The sequence below is a fragment of the Oryzias latipes genome, chromosome 20 (genome assembly GCF_053564925.1).
Source record: "Oryzias latipes strain Hd-rR chromosome 20, Olatipes_Hd-rR_3.1".
Taxonomy (NCBI): domain Eukaryota; kingdom Metazoa; phylum Chordata; class Actinopteri; order Beloniformes; family Adrianichthyidae; genus Oryzias; species Oryzias latipes.
The window spans coordinates 9,352,389-9,373,042 of NC_136256.1; the positions used below are offsets into that span (position 1 = coordinate 9,352,389).

Sequence of the window (20,654 nt, forward strand, 5' to 3'; positions counted from 1 at the left end):
TTTAATTTGCGGGCTGTGAGGGCGGTGAGGTCAGCGGTGGTGCGTAGAGTTGGGCGTGGAGGCGGGTTGCGTCTGCGGGCCATACAACGCCGCTTGCGGCTTTAATTATTCTTCTTCTTTCTTTCTTCCACTTTGAGCCAAAATTTGACCCCCACCACATACCCGAAAACTCACCAAAATTGGCACACACCTAGGATAAATTGAAAATGAATTTTCGGCAAAGAAAACGTCACCCCCCCCACGATGATGACATCACGGCGAGCAATCCCGTCAAAAAAATGAATGGGCCGAAAATCGCTTATGGGGCCAAAAAAAAATATTTCAAAATACAGTTACGAAACCAAAACAGGCGTGTTGGAGATATCCCAAAGAAGTTATGAAATTATTATGGGATGGCCACACGACCTGCGGCTTGGCGGCCATTTTGTGGCGAACTCAGAGAAATGGCGATTTTCGTGTTTTTTGACAATATGGGAAAATTACACTTTTGTTTAAGCGATTGTCACGAAATTGCATACACATGCCAAGACCCTGATTCTACAATAACCAAAGAAGTTTCGTTGACCTTTGACCTTGGGAAGGGGCGGCCATGTTGAATTTTCTTAAAAAAGCACCTTTAGTAACGTATACAAACGAAAACTCGTCCTAGGGATTTTTATCGATCTTTTTGAAACTTCTCGGGCATCAATGGCAAGCTACTGTGGACAAAATGTTGGAATTAGAAGTTGTAGAATTTGAAACGCGTGCGCGTGGCGAATTCGCAACCGTCGCCATTTTAGCTAGCTCGCACATATTTTATCGGAATAGCCTGAAACTGAAATATGCGATACCCTGGCCCACACTGAACAAAACGATGTCACATACGACAAAATCGATAAAGGAATGTGGCCGTGGTAAACAAAAAACCGTCGCAAAAAAAAGTGCTGACTCGGCAAAAAAAATTTTTTTCGGATTTTATTTTTAAGAATCGGCTAACGAAACCCAGATAACTTTGTCGGGTATATCCAAAGAAAGTTTTGGAATCATTACGTGATGGCGACACGACCTACGGTTTGGCGGCCATTTTGTGCCAAAATATGCCATTTTGCGTTTTTCGCGTTTTTACACGATATGGAAAAATGAACTTTTTTTCGAGCGATTTTCACGAAATTTGACGCACATGTCCCTAGCGTAAGTCTACAATCACCTCTGGAGTTTCGTCGACCTTTGACCTCGGGAAAAGGCGGCCATCTTGAATTTTCTATAAAAAACACCTTAACCACCAGATTCAAACGTAAACTTGTCGTTGGAATTTTCTTCGATCGTCTCAAAACTTTTTGGGCATCAATGGCAAGCTACTGTGTAAAAAATGTTGGAATTAGAAGTTGTAGATTTTGAACGGCGTGCGCGTGGCAAGCTAGCAAAGTGGCGCACTGTTATAACTCCCATGCATTTCAATACAATACAGTGAAAATTGAATGCATGCATTAATGCCTGAAACTGAATACATTGAAAAACACTGGATATGGACATATAAGGAATGTGGGCGTGGTTAGCATAAAACCACTGTTGCTAAGGACAACAAAAAGTTTACTTTTACCGATTTGTCCGAAACTGACGTCAATCTGTTCATCATCCCGAGGGGACCAAAACATAAAATGGTTGCTATGGAGATAAAATCAACAGAAAAGCCGCCATTTTGGAAAAAGTGGGTTTTTTATCAACTTATGACACATAGCTCTCACCAATGGAGGAATGTGTTTTTCTGAGTCAGTTGATGATGCAGATCGCTATGCTAGCACTTTTAGCTATGTTAGCATAACTAACATAGTTAGCATAATTAGCATTTTAGCTAATGTGTTTTTCTGAGTCAATTGATGATAATGATTGCTATGCTAGCACTTTTAGCCACATTAGCATAGCTAGCATAGTTAGCATAATTAGCATTTTAGGTAATGTATTTTCTGAGTCAATTGATGATGCTGATCACAATGTTAGCACTTTCAGCCACATTAGCATAGCTAGCATAGTTAGCATAATTAGCATTTTAGATAATGTGTTTTTCTGAGTCAGTTAATGATGCTGATCGCTATGCTAGCACTTTTAGCCACATTAGCATAGCTAGCATAGATAGCATAATTAGCATTTTAGGTGATGTGTTTTTTTGAGTCAGTTAATGTTGCTGATCGCTATGCTAGCACTTTTAGCCACATTAGCATAGCTAGCATAGTTAGCATAATTAGCATTTTAGGTAATGTGTTTTTCTGAGTCAGTTGATGATGCTGATCGCTATGCTAGCACTTTTAGCCACATTAGCATAGCTAGCATAGTTAGCATTATTAGCATTTTATATAATGTTTTTTTCTGAGTCAGTTAAAGATGCTGATCGCTATGCTAGCACTTTTAGCCACATTAGCATAGCTAGCATAGTTAGCATAATTAGCATTTTAGGTAATGTGTTTTTCTGAGTCAGTTGATGATGCTGATCGCTATGCTAGCACTTTTAGCCACATTAGCATAGCTAGCATAGTTAGCATTATTAGCATTTTATATAATGTTTTTTTCTGAGTCAGTTAAAGATGCTGATCGCAATGCTAGCACTTTTAGCCACATTAGCATAGCTAGCATAGTTAGCATAATTAGCATTTTAGGTAATGTGTTTTTCTGAGTCAGTTGATGATGCTGATCGCTATGCTAGCACTTTTAGCCACATTAGCATAGCTAGCATAGCTAGCATAGTTAGCATAATTAGCATATGCAGTTTTGACTAGCCTTCATCAAAAGTGTGCGGTGAGGGCGGTGAGGGCGGTGGAACGTAGAGTTGGGCGTGGAAGGCGGGTTGCGTCTGCGGGCCATACAACGCCGCTTGCGGCTTTAATTATTATTCTTCTTGCACACTAACGGCGTCTTTGAGCTTAATTTTGACCCCCGCCACATACCCGAAAACTCACCAAAATTGGCACACATCTGGGATAAATTGAAAATGAATTTTCGGCAAAGAGAACGTCACCCCCCCGAAGTCGATGACATCACAGCGAGCGTTCCCGTAAAAAAAATGAATAGGCCGAAAATCGCTTATGGGGCCAAAAATTTTTTTTTTGAATTACAGTTACGAAACCAAAACACGTGTGTTGGAGATATCCCAAAGAAGTTTTGAAATCATTATGGGATGGCCACACGACCTACGGCTTGGCGGCCATTTTGTGGCAAACTCAGAGAAATGGCGATTTTCGTGTTTTTTCACAATATGGGAAAACGACACTTTTGTTCAAGCGATTTTCACGAAATTGCATACACATGCCAAAAACACAATTCTACAACTGCCAAAGAAGTTTCGTTGACCTTTGACCTTGGCAAGGGGCGGCCATCTTGGATTTTCAAAAAAAAGCACCTTTAGTAAGGTATTCAAACGAAAACTCGTCTTAGGAATTTTCATCGATCTTTTTGAAACTTCTTGGGCATCAATGGCAATCAATTGTGGACAAAATGTTGGAATTAGAAGTTGTAGATTTTGAAATGCGTGCGCGTGGCGAATTCGCAACCGTCGCCATTTTAGCTAGCTTGCACATATTTTATCGGAATGTCGTGAAAATGAAATATACGATTCCCTGGCCCACACTGAACAAAACGATGTCAGATACGACAAAATCGATAAAGGAATGTGGCCGTGGTAAACAAAAAACGATCGCAAAAAAAAGTGCTGACTCGGCTAAAAAAAAAAAATTCGGATTTTTTTTTTATGAATCGGTTAGCGAAACCCAGATAACTTTGTCGGGTATATCCAAACAAAGTTTTGAAATCATTACATGATGGCGACACGACCTACGGTTTGGCGGCCATTTTGTGCCAAAATCGGCTATTTTGAGTTTTTCGCGTTTTTACACAATATGGAAAAAGGAACTTTTTTTTGAGCGATTTTCACGAAATTTGACTCGCATGTCCGTAGCATAAGTCTACAATTACCTCTGGAGTTTCGTCGACCTTTGACCTCGGGAAAAGGCGGCCATCTTGAATTTTCTATAAAAAACACCTTTGCCACTGGATTCAAACGTAAACTTGTCGTTGGAATTTTTATCGATCGTCTCGAAACTTTTTGGGCATCAATGGCAAGCTACTGTGGAAAAAATGTTGGAATTAGAAGTTGTAGATTTTGAACGGCGTGCGCGTGGCAAGCTAGCAAAGTGGCGCACTGTTATAACTCCCATGCATTTCAATACAATACAGTGAAAATTGAATGCATGCATTCATGCCTGAAACTGAATACATTGAAAAACACTGGATCTGGACATATAAGGAATGTGGGCGTGGTTAGCATAAAACCACTGTTGCTAAGGACGACAAAAAGTTTACTTTTACCGATTTGTCCGAAACTGACGTCAATCTGTTCGTCTTCTCAAGGGGAACAAAACATAAAAAGGTTGCTAAGGAGATAAAATAAACAAAAAAGCCGCCATTTTGGAAAAAGTGGGTTTTTTATCAACTTATGGCATATAGCTCTCACCAATGGAGGAATGTGTTTTTCTGAGTCAGTTGATGATGCCGATCGCTATGCTAGCACTTTTAGCCACATTAGCATAGCTAGCATATTTAGCATAATTAGCATTTTAGGTAATGTGTTTTTCTGAGTCAGTTGATGATGCTGATCGCAATGCTAGCACTTTTAGCCACATTAGCATAGCTAGCATAGTTAGCATAATTAGCATTTTAGGTAATGTGTTTTTCTGAGTCAGTTGATGATGCTGATCGCTATGCTAGCACTTTTAGCCACATTAGCATAGCTAGCATAGTTAGCATAATTAGCATTTTAGGTAATGTGTTTTTCTGAGTCAGTTGATGATGCTGATCGCTATGCTAGCACTTTTAGCCACATTAGCATAGCTAGCATAGTTAGCATAATTAGCATTTTAGGTAATGTGTTTTTCTGAGTCAGTTGATGATGCTGATCGCTATGCTAACACTTTTAGCCACATTAGCATAGTTAGCATAATTAGCATTTTAGGGAATGTGTTTTTCTGAGTCAGTTGATGATTCTGATCGCTATGCTAGCACTTTTAGCCACATTAGCATAGCTAGCATAGTTAGCATAATTAGCATTTTTAATAATCTGTTTTCCTGAGTCAGTTGATGCTGATCGCTATGCTAGCACTTTTAGCCACATAGCATAGCTAGCATAGTTAGCATAATTAGCATTTTAGGTAATATGTTTTTCTGAGTCAGCTGATGATGCTGATTGCTATGCTAGCACTTTTAGTCACATTAGCATAGCCAGCATAGTTAGCATGTTTAACCTTTTGAGCACTGTCTTTGAGTCAGATGATTATGCTGGTCGCAATGCTAGCACCTTTAGACCTAAGCATCGGTAGCATAATTATAATTTTGAGCAATGTGTTTTTGTGAGAAAGTTGATGATGCTGATCACAATACTAGCACTTTTATGACTTGCAACATCATCATCTGACTTAATGAATGATGAATTAAACCGGCCTCTCTGGAAGAAGCGACGTTCACAACATGCCCGATGATTAATTTGTTATGCAGCATCTCTGGTTCTTAAAAAAAGACACTTGGGCTCCTGCTTTTAAGGCACAAAGTGACAGAGAGACACTCCTACTACGGTTCAGTCGATTGATCTGAATAAATAAATAAAACCCTTTATGGCAAGCAATAAAATGTTCTTTACATTTAATACATTTTATGAAATGTTTTAAAAAGCATCAGAAATCTTTCAGAAGACTTTTTGATGAGTAACTATCGGTGACGGGATAGTCTTCAGCCGCGGGGGGCAGGGGATGATTCTCCATACTGGCAGACTCAGCGTATTGGTTGGAGCCTCTGGTCCCAAATCCCAGCGATTACTGGGAACTTGGATGCCGGACATGTGAAGATTGAAATCATAACGTGGCAGAATAACCTCTAGCTCAAAGCCTAACACGCTGCACTAAACTTAAGGGGCCTTGTTGACACATAAGTACTGTGCTGTTTGCACAGTAACTATGAAGGCCGTCAGCCTGTTTGGTTCAACCTACACCTGTGAATCAGTGTTTTCTGACATGAACTTTATCAAAAAACAAACACAGAATGCGCCTCACTAATGCACATCTGCTAGACTCGCTCACAGATGCAGTACAAGTTTAGTTTCGTACAGATTACAATACACTGGTTAACAGCAATGAGATCCCAGAAGTTGTCAGTGAAACATGGCAGTGCCATGGTAAAGTGGAAATAAAATATAGAATAAATGTGTTCAATTTAAAAGTGTAACCATGACATGTAGCACTCCTAATTTAGTTAATAGCGCTGCACATTTGGCCATTACTTCAAAATGTGACAAGATTTAAACATATACAAGTTGATTTTTCTTTATTGCATAATTGATAAACGTGGTGCAACAGACCGAAAACTTGACATCATCAAACTGGTCATTCAAACTTGTATGACTTGACTAAGTAGCTCTCAGTTTCAAAATAGACTGGTGACCCTGGGATGAAGCACAGTTTAACTGGAGCACAATCCTTGCAATTCCAGGAACAGCTACTGCCTCGTCATATCTGAAACTTAGGGAGAGAAAGTGTCATTTTGATACAATCATAATAAAAACCAATGGAGTAGAAAATAAGACATTCACATGATATAAATTTGATATTGCTCTGTTCAAACCCTAAACAATTCTTTATCAACATGTAATAATATTTAAAACTTTAAATTAATCTATTTAGGAAGTATACTTACTCTGTTTCATGTCATAGTCAAAGAATTTTCAAGGACACTGCAGGGAGTTGAACCCCGTCTGGCTGAAGCCAGAGTACCATCTACCAGTGCCTTTTGCTTTTTTGACTGAACATGGAAGCAAAACCTGTATTCCAACCAGCATGAGACTTCAAATGATCAAATACACTAGAAGTGCATGTTAATCTAATTGCTTTAAAAAGCCATTAGAAATTAAGTGTTTTTGTGTCACATGCTTGTTGAAATACAGTAAAAGAAACCGAACATTTCAAAAATGAACATGAACACATGCATTAAAAGAGAACAAAAAAATCAGAACTTACCTTTTAAAATACAAATGCCATTTAATATCAAAGAAAGCTATAAAAACTGTTTACCAGACAATTTACTACAATAGGTTTAGACCCCCCTCCCTCCAAATTTTCCACCAAATCCAACGACAAATCCCCACCCTACAATAAACACCAGGCTGTCTCCAGCAGAAAACTCCCCCCTCTAGGATGCACTAAATGAACAGAGGATCCCCTCGTGGTCACTGAAGTAAATTTGACTGACCACGGCCTTGACAGTGAATTTGGAAGTTTTTACATAGACATGATCTATGATAGTTTCCCCCCTCTCTGTTGTGGGAGAAGTGACATGCTGCCTGAAGCCTCTGTCCGTCATCAGATTAAAAATGGAAGAGGACTTCAGGATGTCTTCATTAAAATCTCCCATCACTACTACTGATTCACTTTGAGTTTCTAACCAAAGTACTAAATCCTGTAGGTGGGATCTAAACAGCACTACAGGATAGGAGGGGGGCCGATACACTACAGCTAACACTAAATTTAGAGCCAGACTCCTGTAGACAACACACTCCAAATTAAGGTCTGGCTTATCCAGAATTTGGTAGTCTCCTTCGTCCGTACAGTAGATCCCAACCCCACCATGTTGCTGGCTCTTCAGGCCAACTAATGCTGGGTTGGTTCCACTGTAGGAAAGCCCTCTCGGACGGCTGTGGAAACTGAAGCCGTCCATTTGGACAGCTTCTAAGGCAGAGCTAGGGGTCAGCCATGTCTCCGTCACAGCAATGCAGTTAGGCTGCAGCTGCTGTGTACAGTGGGCCAGATAGGAGACATGTCTGCACAATCCCTGAACATTCAGCAGAAAAACACTGAAAGAAGACGGGTCACATCTTCTTTCATCACTCAGGAGGGGGGGCATCTTCTCCAGAGCAGCCTTCGCATGTTTATTGCAGTAAATCGCCTTTTCCTTAAAGTCCCTAATTATCAAACCCTCGATGGTCCTGACCCGACTCAAAGCAACATACACCTGTCCAGCAGCAAAGATCTTATTGAAGGAGACCACAGCCTGGTCCACGGTCAGGCCTTGTACCTTGTGGACGGTACAAGCCCATGCCAGCTTGAGTGGGAACTGTCTCCTCATCCCCCCCTTTTGGCTCACCCGCTCTTCCTCGGGCTCTATAGCAGTGGAACCAGGCAAGTCGGCTTTGGCACATGTTCTCCGAGCTATTTTCCCAATTTCCTCATCATCAAATTTCACATAAACATATTTTGGAAACCCCCCCTCTGTGTAGGATTCAATGTGGGTGACTATGCCGCATGCCCCATTTACCAATCCATCTGTGATGTCTAAATTTTTGCATAGCATCACTCGAGCGTTGACTCCCAATAACAGCCTCTCTTCCAAACAGCTGTTCTTCACTTTTTTGTGATGCCCACTCATCAGTTGCAGTTTACCCGTTTCTTTACTCGGGATAAAGTCTTCTGCAACAATTTCACAGAAATCTTCACAAGTAATTTTGAGCTGCTCCAAGTTGTGTTGAAACACTTGGGCATTGGTGGGGAAAATGTGCAGAGCCGTGCTGTCCTCGCCCGTTTCACACTGCTTCAGCATTTGCACGTCACTGGGTAACAATTTGGTGTCTTTTGTACGCGTCCTAAGCCTGTTTAACATCTGTGCAAATGCTTGGTCTTTCTGTCGGACGATCTCTGTCAGTTCAACCACTTTGAAGCACATGGACCACAAATTTAGCTCAGATTTTTCTGCATAAAGTGGTTTCCCTCTAACGGGAGGCAACTGATAGAAATCTCCAACAGCGATAATTGACACTTTTCCAAATGGGGAAAAGTCACCTGTTTGTTTAATTTGTCGCAGTCTGCCGTGGATGTAGATCAATAGTCTGTGGTCCACCATGGAAATCTCATCAATGATCAAAATCTGCAAATCGTGGTACTTAACGCGCATAGAATTAAGTTTCTCCTCGCCCAAAGGAGAGTACGGCAGACGGAATTCTGTACCGATTCCAAATGTAGTGTGAATGGTTGCTGCCTTCAGACTGTAGGCAGCAATCCCTGTGGGGGCGGTCAGCAGAACCGACACGGCGTCCGGCTGGAGACACAGAGGTGACAGCAACCTCGTAGCCTCGTACTGGATCGCTCTGATCAGGTGGCTCTTTCCAGTCCCTGCACCGCCTGTAACAAACATGTGCAGAGGATCTGGATTCTGACCTGAGACCTTCTGTAAACACCACTCTCTGACATGTAGGAAGGTGGAGAGCTGCAGCTCATTCAGAGAGCTGATGAGCAACAGCCCCTCCTCCCTACTGAGACCGGGACTCTTCTCCAGTCGAGCAGCTTCTCCACGGAGAACATCCAGATCTGGAATGTCCTCCTGATGTTCACCCTCTGTCCCTCTCTCTACCAGCTGCTCTCGCTGCTCCATCTCACTCTCCCGCTGCTCTAACTGGGCCCCGGGGACCAAAATGTCCCATGCAGCCTCCAAAAACTCTGCATCCGACAGCTCAGCCTGGGCCAGCTCTAACGCATCAGCCTCAAGCTCGAACTTCTCCCGGTTCCGATCAACAACACTTTCAACAGTGTGTTCACCGCTACGAAGATGCACTGTACCGTTCTTATAATAATCCTGATAGAATTTGAAATCCTGCGGTTTCAGGTCGTCGTCCGTGCGATACGGGAGGAATAATTGGAGAATACTCAAATGAAACCGCTCCGGATTTTTGTGCTCGGAGAAGCGCGCATAACGGACGACTGCAGGTTTGGTGCGTGTGCGTTTCACGACCAGACCACAATTATTTTGGAGCTCTATCGCATTTTTGGAGCTTTCGTTTTTTGACAATAGCCGATATTCGGACGCGAAAGTAGCGATGCACAGGTCGTCAAATTCCTGATCGTGTGGCCTATTTTTGTACCGGTCCACGATGTTTAGCATCCACTGGGACCCGGACTCGTCTTGCTGCTGCAGAACAGCAAGCGGTTTGCTCATCCTAATGATGTTGTCCCCGGTTGGAATGAACACAACTTTTCTGGAGCATTCTTTTAGGTGCATATTAGCCAATCTATACACTGCTTCTTGAGCCGAGACATGCCGATTATGTAAATACACGGTGCCTAATTTCTTCAGCGTCTCTTTTGCACTGGTGTTTCCCTTTTCCGCTTCTTTTTGGGTGTTTCGCAACAACAGGCCAATTTCGCGCTCTTCTTTTGAAATGTACGAGATGATGTACACGACGCAAGCGAACGCATCAACGATGTACTGAATGTCCATGTTTGCATTCCAACATTTTAACAGGGACTTGTTGTAGGGGTTGATCCAGATTTCATTTTTGTTTCTTTTTAGGACGACCTGGCTTCTCCGATGGCAGGCCCTGAACAGTTTCTCGTATATTTCCTGGTCAATTTGGAAATACTCAAAGATCTGCTCCAGGGTTTCGAATTCTGATTTGTCGTCATTAACAACGCGGTTAATTTCGGTCAAAAAGTCAAATGCCTCCGCAGCAATCTGCTTCTTCATGTCAATCTTCCAGCAGATGCATTCTAATTTGGATACTTCGCCGGCTTTGACGTTCGGGTCAGTACATTTGGGGCATTTCACAATCTTTTCATCTTCGATAACAAATGTGCGGCCGGATGCTGTTTTTGGAAAGTTGAAGCGACATTTGGTCCCCCCCTTCTTACATGACTTGGTGTGGTTCCTAGAGTGCTGCTGGACAGCCAGAACAATTTCTTTCAACACCTCATCATCATCAGGAATCTCGCAGGTGACGTATCTATCAATGAACGCTGCGACCTCCTCTTCCGACTCTTTCCCTATCCGTGGAGCCCCCTCAATCCAAAACAAAACGTGCACGTGAGGGGACCCACGCTGCTGGAACTCAATCCTATAAAAGAAATCCACAATTTTCCCTATAGGATTAGCCGGAGACATCAGGACCACCCTCAGGAAACAGTGCCAGCGGAAGTCAAACATGCGTGCCGCTGTGACGCTGTTCCTGCGCAACAGTTCACATCTTTCAGCCCAATCCAACTGGTCAGCTGTCTGGGTTCTCCCCTCCTGTCTTAACACAGTGTCGAGGAGATTTTTCCAACGCATGTCGGCAGCAGAGAACGAACAGAACCACGTTGGAATACCCAGCTGACGAACACAGGCCAACAGGTCCTTCTGTGTTGCCTGCCAGAATGCCGGAGTGCCTCGAATAGGCCGGAGAAAACAAAAGCCCTGATCTGCTTCCAGCAGCTTCTTCAGGGTTTTCTCAGTACGTGCATCGGCACTTACACCTTCAGATGCACTTCCTGATTTTTCTTTTCTGAGAGCCACAGACACACTAGAAACAACCTTCTCCACCTCCGACATGTACTGTGCAAAAAAGATGTACTCGACGTTCTGTGCAAACCTACCGTCAGCATGGAGGATCCTGTTGTTGAAATAACGCGAGAGAGTTAATTTGAACCTTCTGTTTTCATGGTAAACGTTTTTACCATCGGGAAAGATGACAGGAAAACATTTAGCTTCATTTTCGCGATTAGTCAATAATCGGACCGGATTATTTCCTTCCGCCGGGGCCAAATTCAAAATATCCTCAAAATACTGATCCAGGACTTCTTGGCCGATGTCCACTGGGAACAGAGCAGAATCTTGGAACATGCAGTGATTCTGTCTGTCATGGAGAAGCTCATCTTCATCATCGGCCTCATCCTCTTTTTTGTCCGTCTGCTTTTCTGGTTCGTTTCGATTTTCTTCTTCCAATTCTTCTTTACAAAAGTCATTCAGCCAAGCTTCATTAAAGTCTATGTCTTTGTAATACTTATTGTTGCGTTTCAAATACTGCAAGGCCCGCCTAATGTGCATGGTATCCACAAACTGATACTCATAATGACCTTTGTAAGTCAGTTTACGCTTTAATTTGACGCGCAGCAGAGACCCTTCCATGTCAGACCGAGGCAGCACATTGGTCGTTTGCACCAAGTTGGCAGGAACACACGTGATTGGGCCGTGAACACCATTCTGCCCACCTTTAGGCAGAGCAAGCATCTTCATGAAAGGTATATGCAGTGCAATCAGATGCTGCTCCAAGCTATTTAAACAAGCCAACTCAGGTGGGACAGGACACACCTCCAAGTTGTTTCCGACCCACTCAGGCGGGGTCAGACCCCTCTTTAACTTGGAGTCGCAGCAGTGGCAAATCCACAGAGCGCTCCTCGCTGTCCCTATAAACAAACACGGGCTCTCACAGTCCATGTTGCAGCGGTGCAGGTAGTCTTCACTAATGCACGCATCTGCAATCTCTGCCATCTTCAAAGATTTGCTGTACGTCTCCCTGACACACAGCAAAACCTGGTGATGGAACAGAAGTCTGTTGCACACACAGCAAACAAACTCTGGACCTTTTTCCACCTTTTTTAGGAAGTCCTGCATTACTTCCTGAAAACTCTCCGCTTTCTGTTTATTCAACTGCCTCTTCCGTTGAACATTACTTATAACACTTTCCCTGAACGCAGGGTTTTCTCTATATCGCTTTTTGTTAGTAGTCCTTAATTTAAGTTTTTGCGTTTTATCTTTTTTATATTTGCCAATGCTCTGAGCTTTCACCCTGGTCCTGTGTGCCGAATCTCTCCTATATTTCTGGATGCTCTGAGTTTTCACCATGGTCCTGTGTGCCGAATCTCTCCTATATTTCTGGATGCTCTGAGTTTTCACCATGGTCCTGTGTGCCGAATCTCTCCTATATTTCTGGATGCTCTGAGTTTTCACCATGGTCCTGTGTGCCGAATCTCTCCTATATTTCTGGATGCTCTGAGTTTTCACCATGGTCCTGTGTGCCGAATCTCTCCTATATTTCTGGATGCTCTGAGTTTTCACCATGGTCCTGTGTGCCGAATCTCTCCTATATTTCTGGATGCTCTGAGATTTCACCATGGTCCTGTGTGCTACATCATCTTTATACTTTTGTACACTAAGACTTTTCTTCATGGTCCTGTGAGCGGAATCTTCTCTATATTTTGTTTTCCTTTGGATTTTAATTTTCTCCATTACATCAACATATTTGGTTTTTGATTTAGACTTTAACATTTCTCTATAATCCTCATTTTCTACATATTTTATTTGTCGTTGTGTTCTACTTATCAGGTCAGATTTCCGTCGATAACTTGCATCTGTTAAGTATTTTTTTTGAATGGCATGCTTTAATCGTTCTCTCTCATATTCTGAGTAAATTTTTCCTTTACACTTTTTCTTAGTTTGTTGCCTTTTTTGGGACATAAAGTATTTAGAAGTAAAATTTCTACATTTGCTCTGGTTATCAATTATTGAATTAGTCTTTGTGCATATTGAATTAACGTCACCTTTTTCATGTGAACGCATGCGATATGTTTTTGGTTGTCTGTTGGCAGAGGGACAACAACCAGCACAGCGGTCCTGTTGTGGGTCTTTAATGCAGACAACAGTTTCAAAATGTGTTCCACCACAGTTTTCTATATAAATGGCGTTTTCAGATAATTGTTGACCGCTGCTCTGGTGCCGAAGCCACCTACCATCAAACAAAACAAAAACATTTACTCCTAATAAATCAGCCGTTGCTTGAATTTCGACGTCTGTGGCCCAAACACTAACAAACCGCATCCTAGATTTGGTTATGTACTCAGCCACAGAGGAGTACTCACGCCCAATTACCCAGCTGTACAGATCAGGGTTCGTTTCCAATTGTTTAACGATGGCTAAGCGAATTTTTCTGTGGCTGTTTTGGGATCCGCTCACAGCCTGAGAGATGGCCCTAAAGTAACAATTTCCATCTCCAATAATTTTTTCGTTGGTGCAGGGGGGTCCTAACAAACCAATGGGAGGAGCAGGTGGGGCATTAAAATTTTGGAACTCAATATTTAACATTGAGCACAGAGCCTGGCAGACATGCTGATTTAAAGGGTTAAAATAGAAAATTTCCTGCTCAGGCTCGCTAAAAATTACTTCCTGTTCCTCCACAGCAACATCATCTAATTTCACTTTCTTTAGGTTTTCACTTGAAGGGCCTCCAAAATCAATTTTTGAATCCATTTTTCGTCTTGTTGCTGTCTTTTGGGGTTCTACATTGACATCTAACGAAGTGTCATGGAAGAGGCTCTCTTTGCAGAGGTTCAGGGAGTTACTTTCTGCAGGACTTCCTAAGAAAGGGCTAAATGTATTGGAAGCAGAAAAAACAACAACACCAACTATTTCAAACTCTGTGAGGACAATGCCCTCGACTGACCTCTGCAGGTAGTCGTGAACTTCACCCACAGAGTCAAAAAACAAAACTACGCTGGATCCATCAGGGACCCTCATCCCTTCAGGACTGCGAGAATGGGAGTCTACAATAGCCCAGCGTCCATTCTCAGCAATGACGGCACACGTGTTCTCACACAGTGTCAGCAGACACGTGTTGTACTTTGCCGTCATCCTAGCCAGCCCCTCCCTCAGGGGAACCAACACACCCACATCAACAAATTCACCCGAATTGATTTTAGCATCCCCACTAACAACTTCCCCAAAATCACAGGACAGTTCAACCCCATCTACCACTACTTGATCTGGAAGATCAGTCACTCTCAGAAAACCTGCAGAGTCAGTGATTTTGTTCCGTCTCTGCAGGTCCGAGTAAACCTGATCTCCAGCAAGCAGCACAGAATCTAACTCACAACTGTCCCACTGAAACACACCTTTAACAGTGTGCTTGGCAGCAGCCACCAAAGAGATGGCCATGCACTGCCGCCCACTGTTGCTCCCAAACAGCTCACTGCCCTGGTGAAACGATCCTCTGATGCTGGGGAACTTTAACGTACCAGCAGCAGGACCAGGACCAGGCTCCTGGACCTCAGAGGTTAGCAGCTCATCATCCGAGGAGCCAAACGTTACACCAACCTCCATGTCAACTGAACTAGAGTCTGACACAACCTCAACACTAGAACTGGCAGGAGCAGGAACCACTTCACTCAAGTTTTCAGAGGAACCAAACAGGATTACAGGGTCTGAACTTGGCTGAACCACACAGCAGATGCAGGAAGGAGAACAGCTCTTACCTTTGCTGCTCTTCTTACCTCCTGCAGCAGGCTGTCCACGCTGCTGCTGGTCCTTTAGAAAAAAGGAGAAAAGAAAAACATTACTTTAAAAAGGATACAAGGCTTAGGAAGCATTTTGATCATACTTGCCCAAGAATCATGTCTGCTACTAAAGGAGCACACAAACAAGCATGTCAAGCTTAAAATGACTATAAATAAATAAAGTTTCACTCCTAAAGACAATATTGAGCCTTTTTCTTTTCTTCTCTCACCTGGTCCACAGGCCGCTCCACCGTCACGTCCTTGGTAGGAGACCTAGGTGTCACCCCCACACGGTCCTGCATGCAAACATGAAATGTATTTAATGTCACACTTTTACCATAAACTTAGGTGCTGCAGCATTCTGACTAAATGAAACTACAAAGTCATTATACCTGGGCAGGAACCCTCTCCTTCCTGGCACGCCTGGCAGGTGAAGGCCGGGGTTTCACCTCCACGTGCTCGGGGACCTCCGCCTTAGTGAAAAGAACACAAAAATACACACCATTATATGTGTTTAACAAAGAACATCTCACTATAAAAATCTATTTTGACCTCTACAACACACAACATTAATGTGTCCTCTTCTTACCTGGGGCCTGGGGGCAGCCCTCTGGGATGCAGCCACAGCCCTCCGGCCACGTCTAGCACGAGACGTCTGAGGAATAATGACAAACACCAGAAAAAAGGTATTTAGGAGCAGTTATAAAGCTATTCTGAACTCTGAGCATCAAGACAAAACACTTACCTTGTTCCCAGCGGGAACAGGCGCAGCAGCTCCAGCACAGTCCAGATCTGACGGGTAAAATTTGTCCATCAGATCCAGAATAGCAGGGCTGAAGCGCACGGGCGACACCGGGAGAGGAGCAGCCTGTGGAATAGAAAACACAGAAATGTTATCATGTGGACACAACACACACACTGCAGTTTTATATTTCCTGCAACTCACCTGCTCCAATCCCCGCCCGTGCCAGGATGCCAGAGGAGAGCGGTCTGCACCCGAAGGACTGGCTTTCTGTAGAGAGTGAGAAAGAAAGAGAAAACTATTTAGACACTTGAACTAGCCTCTTCCATGGACCACAGACCTGCTCTGCACACGCCACTTCTGGTCTGGCTTTCAGGAAGCTGGATTCACCTTGAACACATGGACAAGTTTAAAACAGGAAAAATCCTTTCATTTGTATGAAATGAGCTAACGCTTACCTTTGCCTTCCCTACCTTGCAAGCCCACTCAAAAGGGTTGGTTGGAGGAGGGGACACAGGGTGCTCCCTCACAACCACCTTAGGAGTGACTCGCCGCACGGCAGGCCGGGGCGACGCAGGAGGAGGCGCCTGGACCTCTGGCTCCACCAGCTGCAGAGCAGAGTAGTTCCACAGCAGGGAAGCCAGAAGGACCATCCCTCCATCGTCACTCAGGTGGACCTGAGAGACACAAAAAAACAAGAAAACCCCACGAGATTTGATTTGAGACTTATTGTACCGAGAAAAGCTGTCTGCATCAAAAACAACCAGAACCATCAACCTACCCCATCGCGGGCCCACAGCTCCAAGTGGTCCAAGCTGAAGTGCTCAGCAACAGACAGGTACTTAATGCCTGCACAGGAATGAAAGTTAGTGAACTGTTCCCCCAGACAATCATCTACATGACAACCAACAAGGACATGATGTTATACCCATCTGCGCCGCCACTCGGTTGAAGTCCTGGCGGAGGAACGTCTGCAGGTCCGGGGCCACAGTCAGGCGAGGCGGGAAGTCCAGGACGAAGAGCTGGTAAAACAATCCCACACAAACCAGCTTCAGTAATTACACTTTCTGCTGCTGCATCCCCCTCTGCTTCTCTTCAACGTGCAACGTTTAAAACACACTTACCTTGGACCACTTGGACTGGAGCAGAGTCAAGAGCCGCCTGAAGTCCACAGCTGCCTCGGGGAGCGTCCGGCTGGCCGTCAGGTTGTTGCTGGGGGCGAGAAGACACACAAGATCGGGGGTACGTGGAATGTTTGCGTGCCTTACCTCTTTGTACAGCTCGGCTGCACTGGCGCCAGGGGTGGACATGAACCCGAAGGTCATGCCCCCACCCCCAGGCATCCGGACGATCCCGTCCACCAGGGCGCGAAGGTGGGAGTCTCCTACCACCAGGACGAACTGGAACACATGCAGTTGTTGTCATAGCCATAACTTACACTGGGTAACCGTCAGTCACAGGTACGTTACCTTCTCCCCGGGAGACTCTGGCGGCACAAGGCACTTGTGGCTCTTCCCGGTGGCAGAAGACACTGGCCACCTACGTACGGGGTGCCTAAACCCAGTGCCGGAGCCTGGGAAACACAAAACGTTAGGGTGTGTTCTCTTTTTAGCCAACAGCACATGCACATGCATCAATTCATAAAAGATTAGGGAGCAGAATAAAACTGATGCAATAATGGAGAGAGAAAAAAATCTCAGTTACTTACGTGAACTCGGAGCACTCGGGCTTGGATGGCCAGTCGGTCCCAGATCCATGGGCACGAAGTTCCTGGCACGGGCTCTGCGGTGGTCCTTGCCCCGTGGCATCTACACAAAGATCATAAACACACAAAAACACACAAAAAACACTTTTAGCACAACCAGTAATTTTATAATATAAGATCATTTTGTCCAATATACATTAAAACTAATTTTCCTTGACAATATAAATAATAGCAGTACGTTTAAAAAGCATTGTATGTTTCTTTCAGAATAAACTTAAGAAAAAGATTTACAGCAAGCAAAAATAGTTGCCACTGTAGGTGAGCAGTCAATCTTTTATTCAGTATTTCTATTAATCTATTCCAAAACACAGAATGAAATAGTGTGCTATATATCTTTTTTGTTTTAAAAAACAGATATTAAAGAAAATATAACTTTTTGCTGAGCACTGCAGCAGCAGAAGCAGGACATGCTAAAATTCACATGGACAGTCAGCCCAGAAATAAGATAAATCTGGCCAAGCAGCAGGAAATTACCAAAACGACAATAAGAAAATAAAAACAAAAATCAGCCAGGTGCATTAACAGGCCTCTTTCATGTCAGGAAAACTGATTTAGTGCAGCAACCAGCATGTTCAAAATGTTTGCAGCAGAAAAACCCGTCTGACTTCTGACTGTGCAGCTGCAAGTTACATTTATTACAATTAAGATTTTTATCTGAATTATCAATTCATTAAAAAAAAAAAAGTTGAAATACTAGAAAGATTTTTTTTAAATCTTTTTTGTTTTAACAAACAGATCTTAAAGAAAATCTAACTTTTTACCAATATTTTCCTCCAGAGGATACACAGATCACAAACAGGCCTTTAATTTCGCATCAAGTCAGCAGATAAACTTTACAGTTTCAGGAGATCCTCAGCCATAAATCCACAGATCTGACTAAATTCAACTTAATCATTTGGCTGAGGTTACACTATCTCACAAACTTGCATCAAAAACAACATGCAGCTCCATGAGTGATCAGTACTTTCATTTAGAAGAAACCAGCTGCACCAGCAAGCCCAAACCATCCATAGGTGAATTCACACTAAAAATCATAGCATTCAAATTAAATCTACCAAATAGAATCAATCACAACATCCAGGAGTCAACAGTAACAGTCACTGCGAAGACAGTAACTAATACATAATAGCATCTACCTACATGCAAATGTAACCCAATGTGAGTCACATTTCAGGTAAAATGAACAAAAAAAAAAGAATCCTAGCAGGTTCTATTTGTAATGATCTTACAAATCCATGTGAACTTGGAACATTTTAAACACAAAATAACTACCCCAATTTAAAAATGTCATATGTTTTAATAAACTCCTAATGACTTAACAAAAGAACATTTATTTAATAAATGCTTTACCTCTTTGACAAAAGATTTAGAACATAGCTGAAATTTTTTCATGTGCAGTTTTTTTTTTAAAATGCAACTTTTAATGCATTTTAAGACATTTTTAGTTCTAAACTGAATGAAAGCAATACAATCAGCACTGAATTGAATAACAGTAAAATATATATAAAATCACCAAGCAATAACAATAAAATTAGACAATGCCACAGCAATAAAGCAGCAAACCGCATTAACAGATGGGGTGAACACCGACCAACCCCCCCCCCCCCCCCCCCCCACACACACACCATTCCGGCAACATCAAACACACCGACTGTCCTCTGAAGTTAAAGCTAAAGCCCAGTCGAAGCTAAGCCACTAATAAACTACACAAATGCAACACTCACAACAGCAAAAATATGAAACACGAGCATTTTGCTCTCAATACTTTAACTTTGGGTAATTCCATACTGACAAAGCTAACACAAACTAGCTTGCTTCAGAAAAAACGTCCACTTGATGTTAAGATAACTTCAACACGAGGCAAGGTCACTGATAAAAATCACACAAATGCAACACTCATGTTCACAACAGCAGCAAAATAAACCAAGCATTTTACTCTCAAATACTTACAAGTTTGGGTCTGGACTAGCTAGCTAACGCGCTAGCTAGCTAGCTTCAAAATGTTATCCTTGAAGTTAAGCTAACTTCAACACGAGGCAAAGTCACCGATAAAATTACACAAATAATGCAACACTCATCTTAACAACAGCAGCAAAATAATCCAAGCATTTTACTCAAATACTTTTAAATTTGGGTCTTTCAATGTACTGGCTTGCTAACGCTAGTTTAGCTAGCTTAAAACGGGAATGCTTTGAAGTTCGGCTAAACTTCGACACACAGCAAACAAAGTGACTACTAAAAATGCAACACTCTTTTTACAACAGCAGAAATATAAAGCACAAGCATTTTACTCTCAAATACGTCTGAGATATTTATAAAACGCTTACCTTCTCGACCTAAAAAGTGGGCCGGGGCAACAAAATGGAGTCCTACAGAGACAGAGTAGAAAAGAAAAAACGGGGGGATGGGTGGAGAAGTAAAAACTCTTCGTGGAAATAGATGGAGTTAAATCCTCTTTTGGTCGAAGTAACAGGCAGTAGAGATCCTTCTCTGGCGAAAAACAGCCGATCCTCTGGGTGCAGAAACCAAGGAAAACCTTTTCTCACAGAGCTCTGACAGACACGTCCGATCACTCAGAAGTCCCGTGGGAAAAGGGACGAATTCACCACCGTTCCAGAAGCTTCTACCACCTTGGACCAATCACAGACAGCCACACCCCAATTTTTCTACGTGATTGGATAGAAAACGGGCAAAACCATTTGTAGGACTTTTGCAACTACAAAATCATAATACTTTATTATTCACAACGTTTTAAGAACCGACTCAGCATTACTTACTGTTTGCAGAAAAAAAGAGTGAATCTGTGAATTACAACAATGACAATGCTTTTATATAAAATAGTATCAGCATTTATTTAATTCCTTTCAAAATTTGTCTACAGCAGCTTCACAAAATGGTGGCTCCCTGGTGGAACAAAAACGTTTATTATATAATGTATTTTTTATAAATGACTCTTTTGTGACATTTCTAAGCAATACAAACTAATTTGACATAAAATACACCTTTGTGAATGGACAAGATGTGTTTTTTTTTATCATACTTTGTTAGCAGAGAGCAGTTTTTTAATTGA

General features: G+C 42.7%; 1 protein-coding gene across 2 annotated transcripts; it reads right to left on the reverse strand.

Moving 5' to 3' along the window:
• Positions 1-7,076: 7,076 nt before the first annotated feature.
• Positions 7,077-20,188, reverse strand: LOC101163383 (uncharacterized). Of its 2 annotated transcripts, XM_023959491.2 has the most exons (14): positions 19,912-20,188; positions 17,528-17,627; positions 17,289-17,392; positions 16,944-17,219; positions 16,748-16,841; positions 16,601-16,668; positions 16,278-16,496; positions 16,024-16,089; positions 15,823-15,945; positions 15,667-15,732; positions 15,470-15,550; positions 15,308-15,373; positions 15,057-15,108; positions 7,077-9,182 (listed from the first exon to the last, which is right to left on the reverse strand). In XM_023959491.2, the coding sequence occupies exons 2-14, from the start codon at positions 17,625-17,627 to the stop codon at positions 7,201-7,203; spliced, it is 3,297 nt and encodes a 1,098-aa protein (XP_023815259.2). In that variant the 5' UTR covers positions 19,912-20,188; the 3' UTR covers positions 7,077-7,200. The 2 variants fall into 2 exon arrangements, with proteins under 2 accessions (XP_023815259.2, XP_078794684.1); XM_078938558.1 differs by lacking the exon at positions 16,024-16,089.
• Positions 20,189-20,654: the final 466 nt, after the last annotated feature.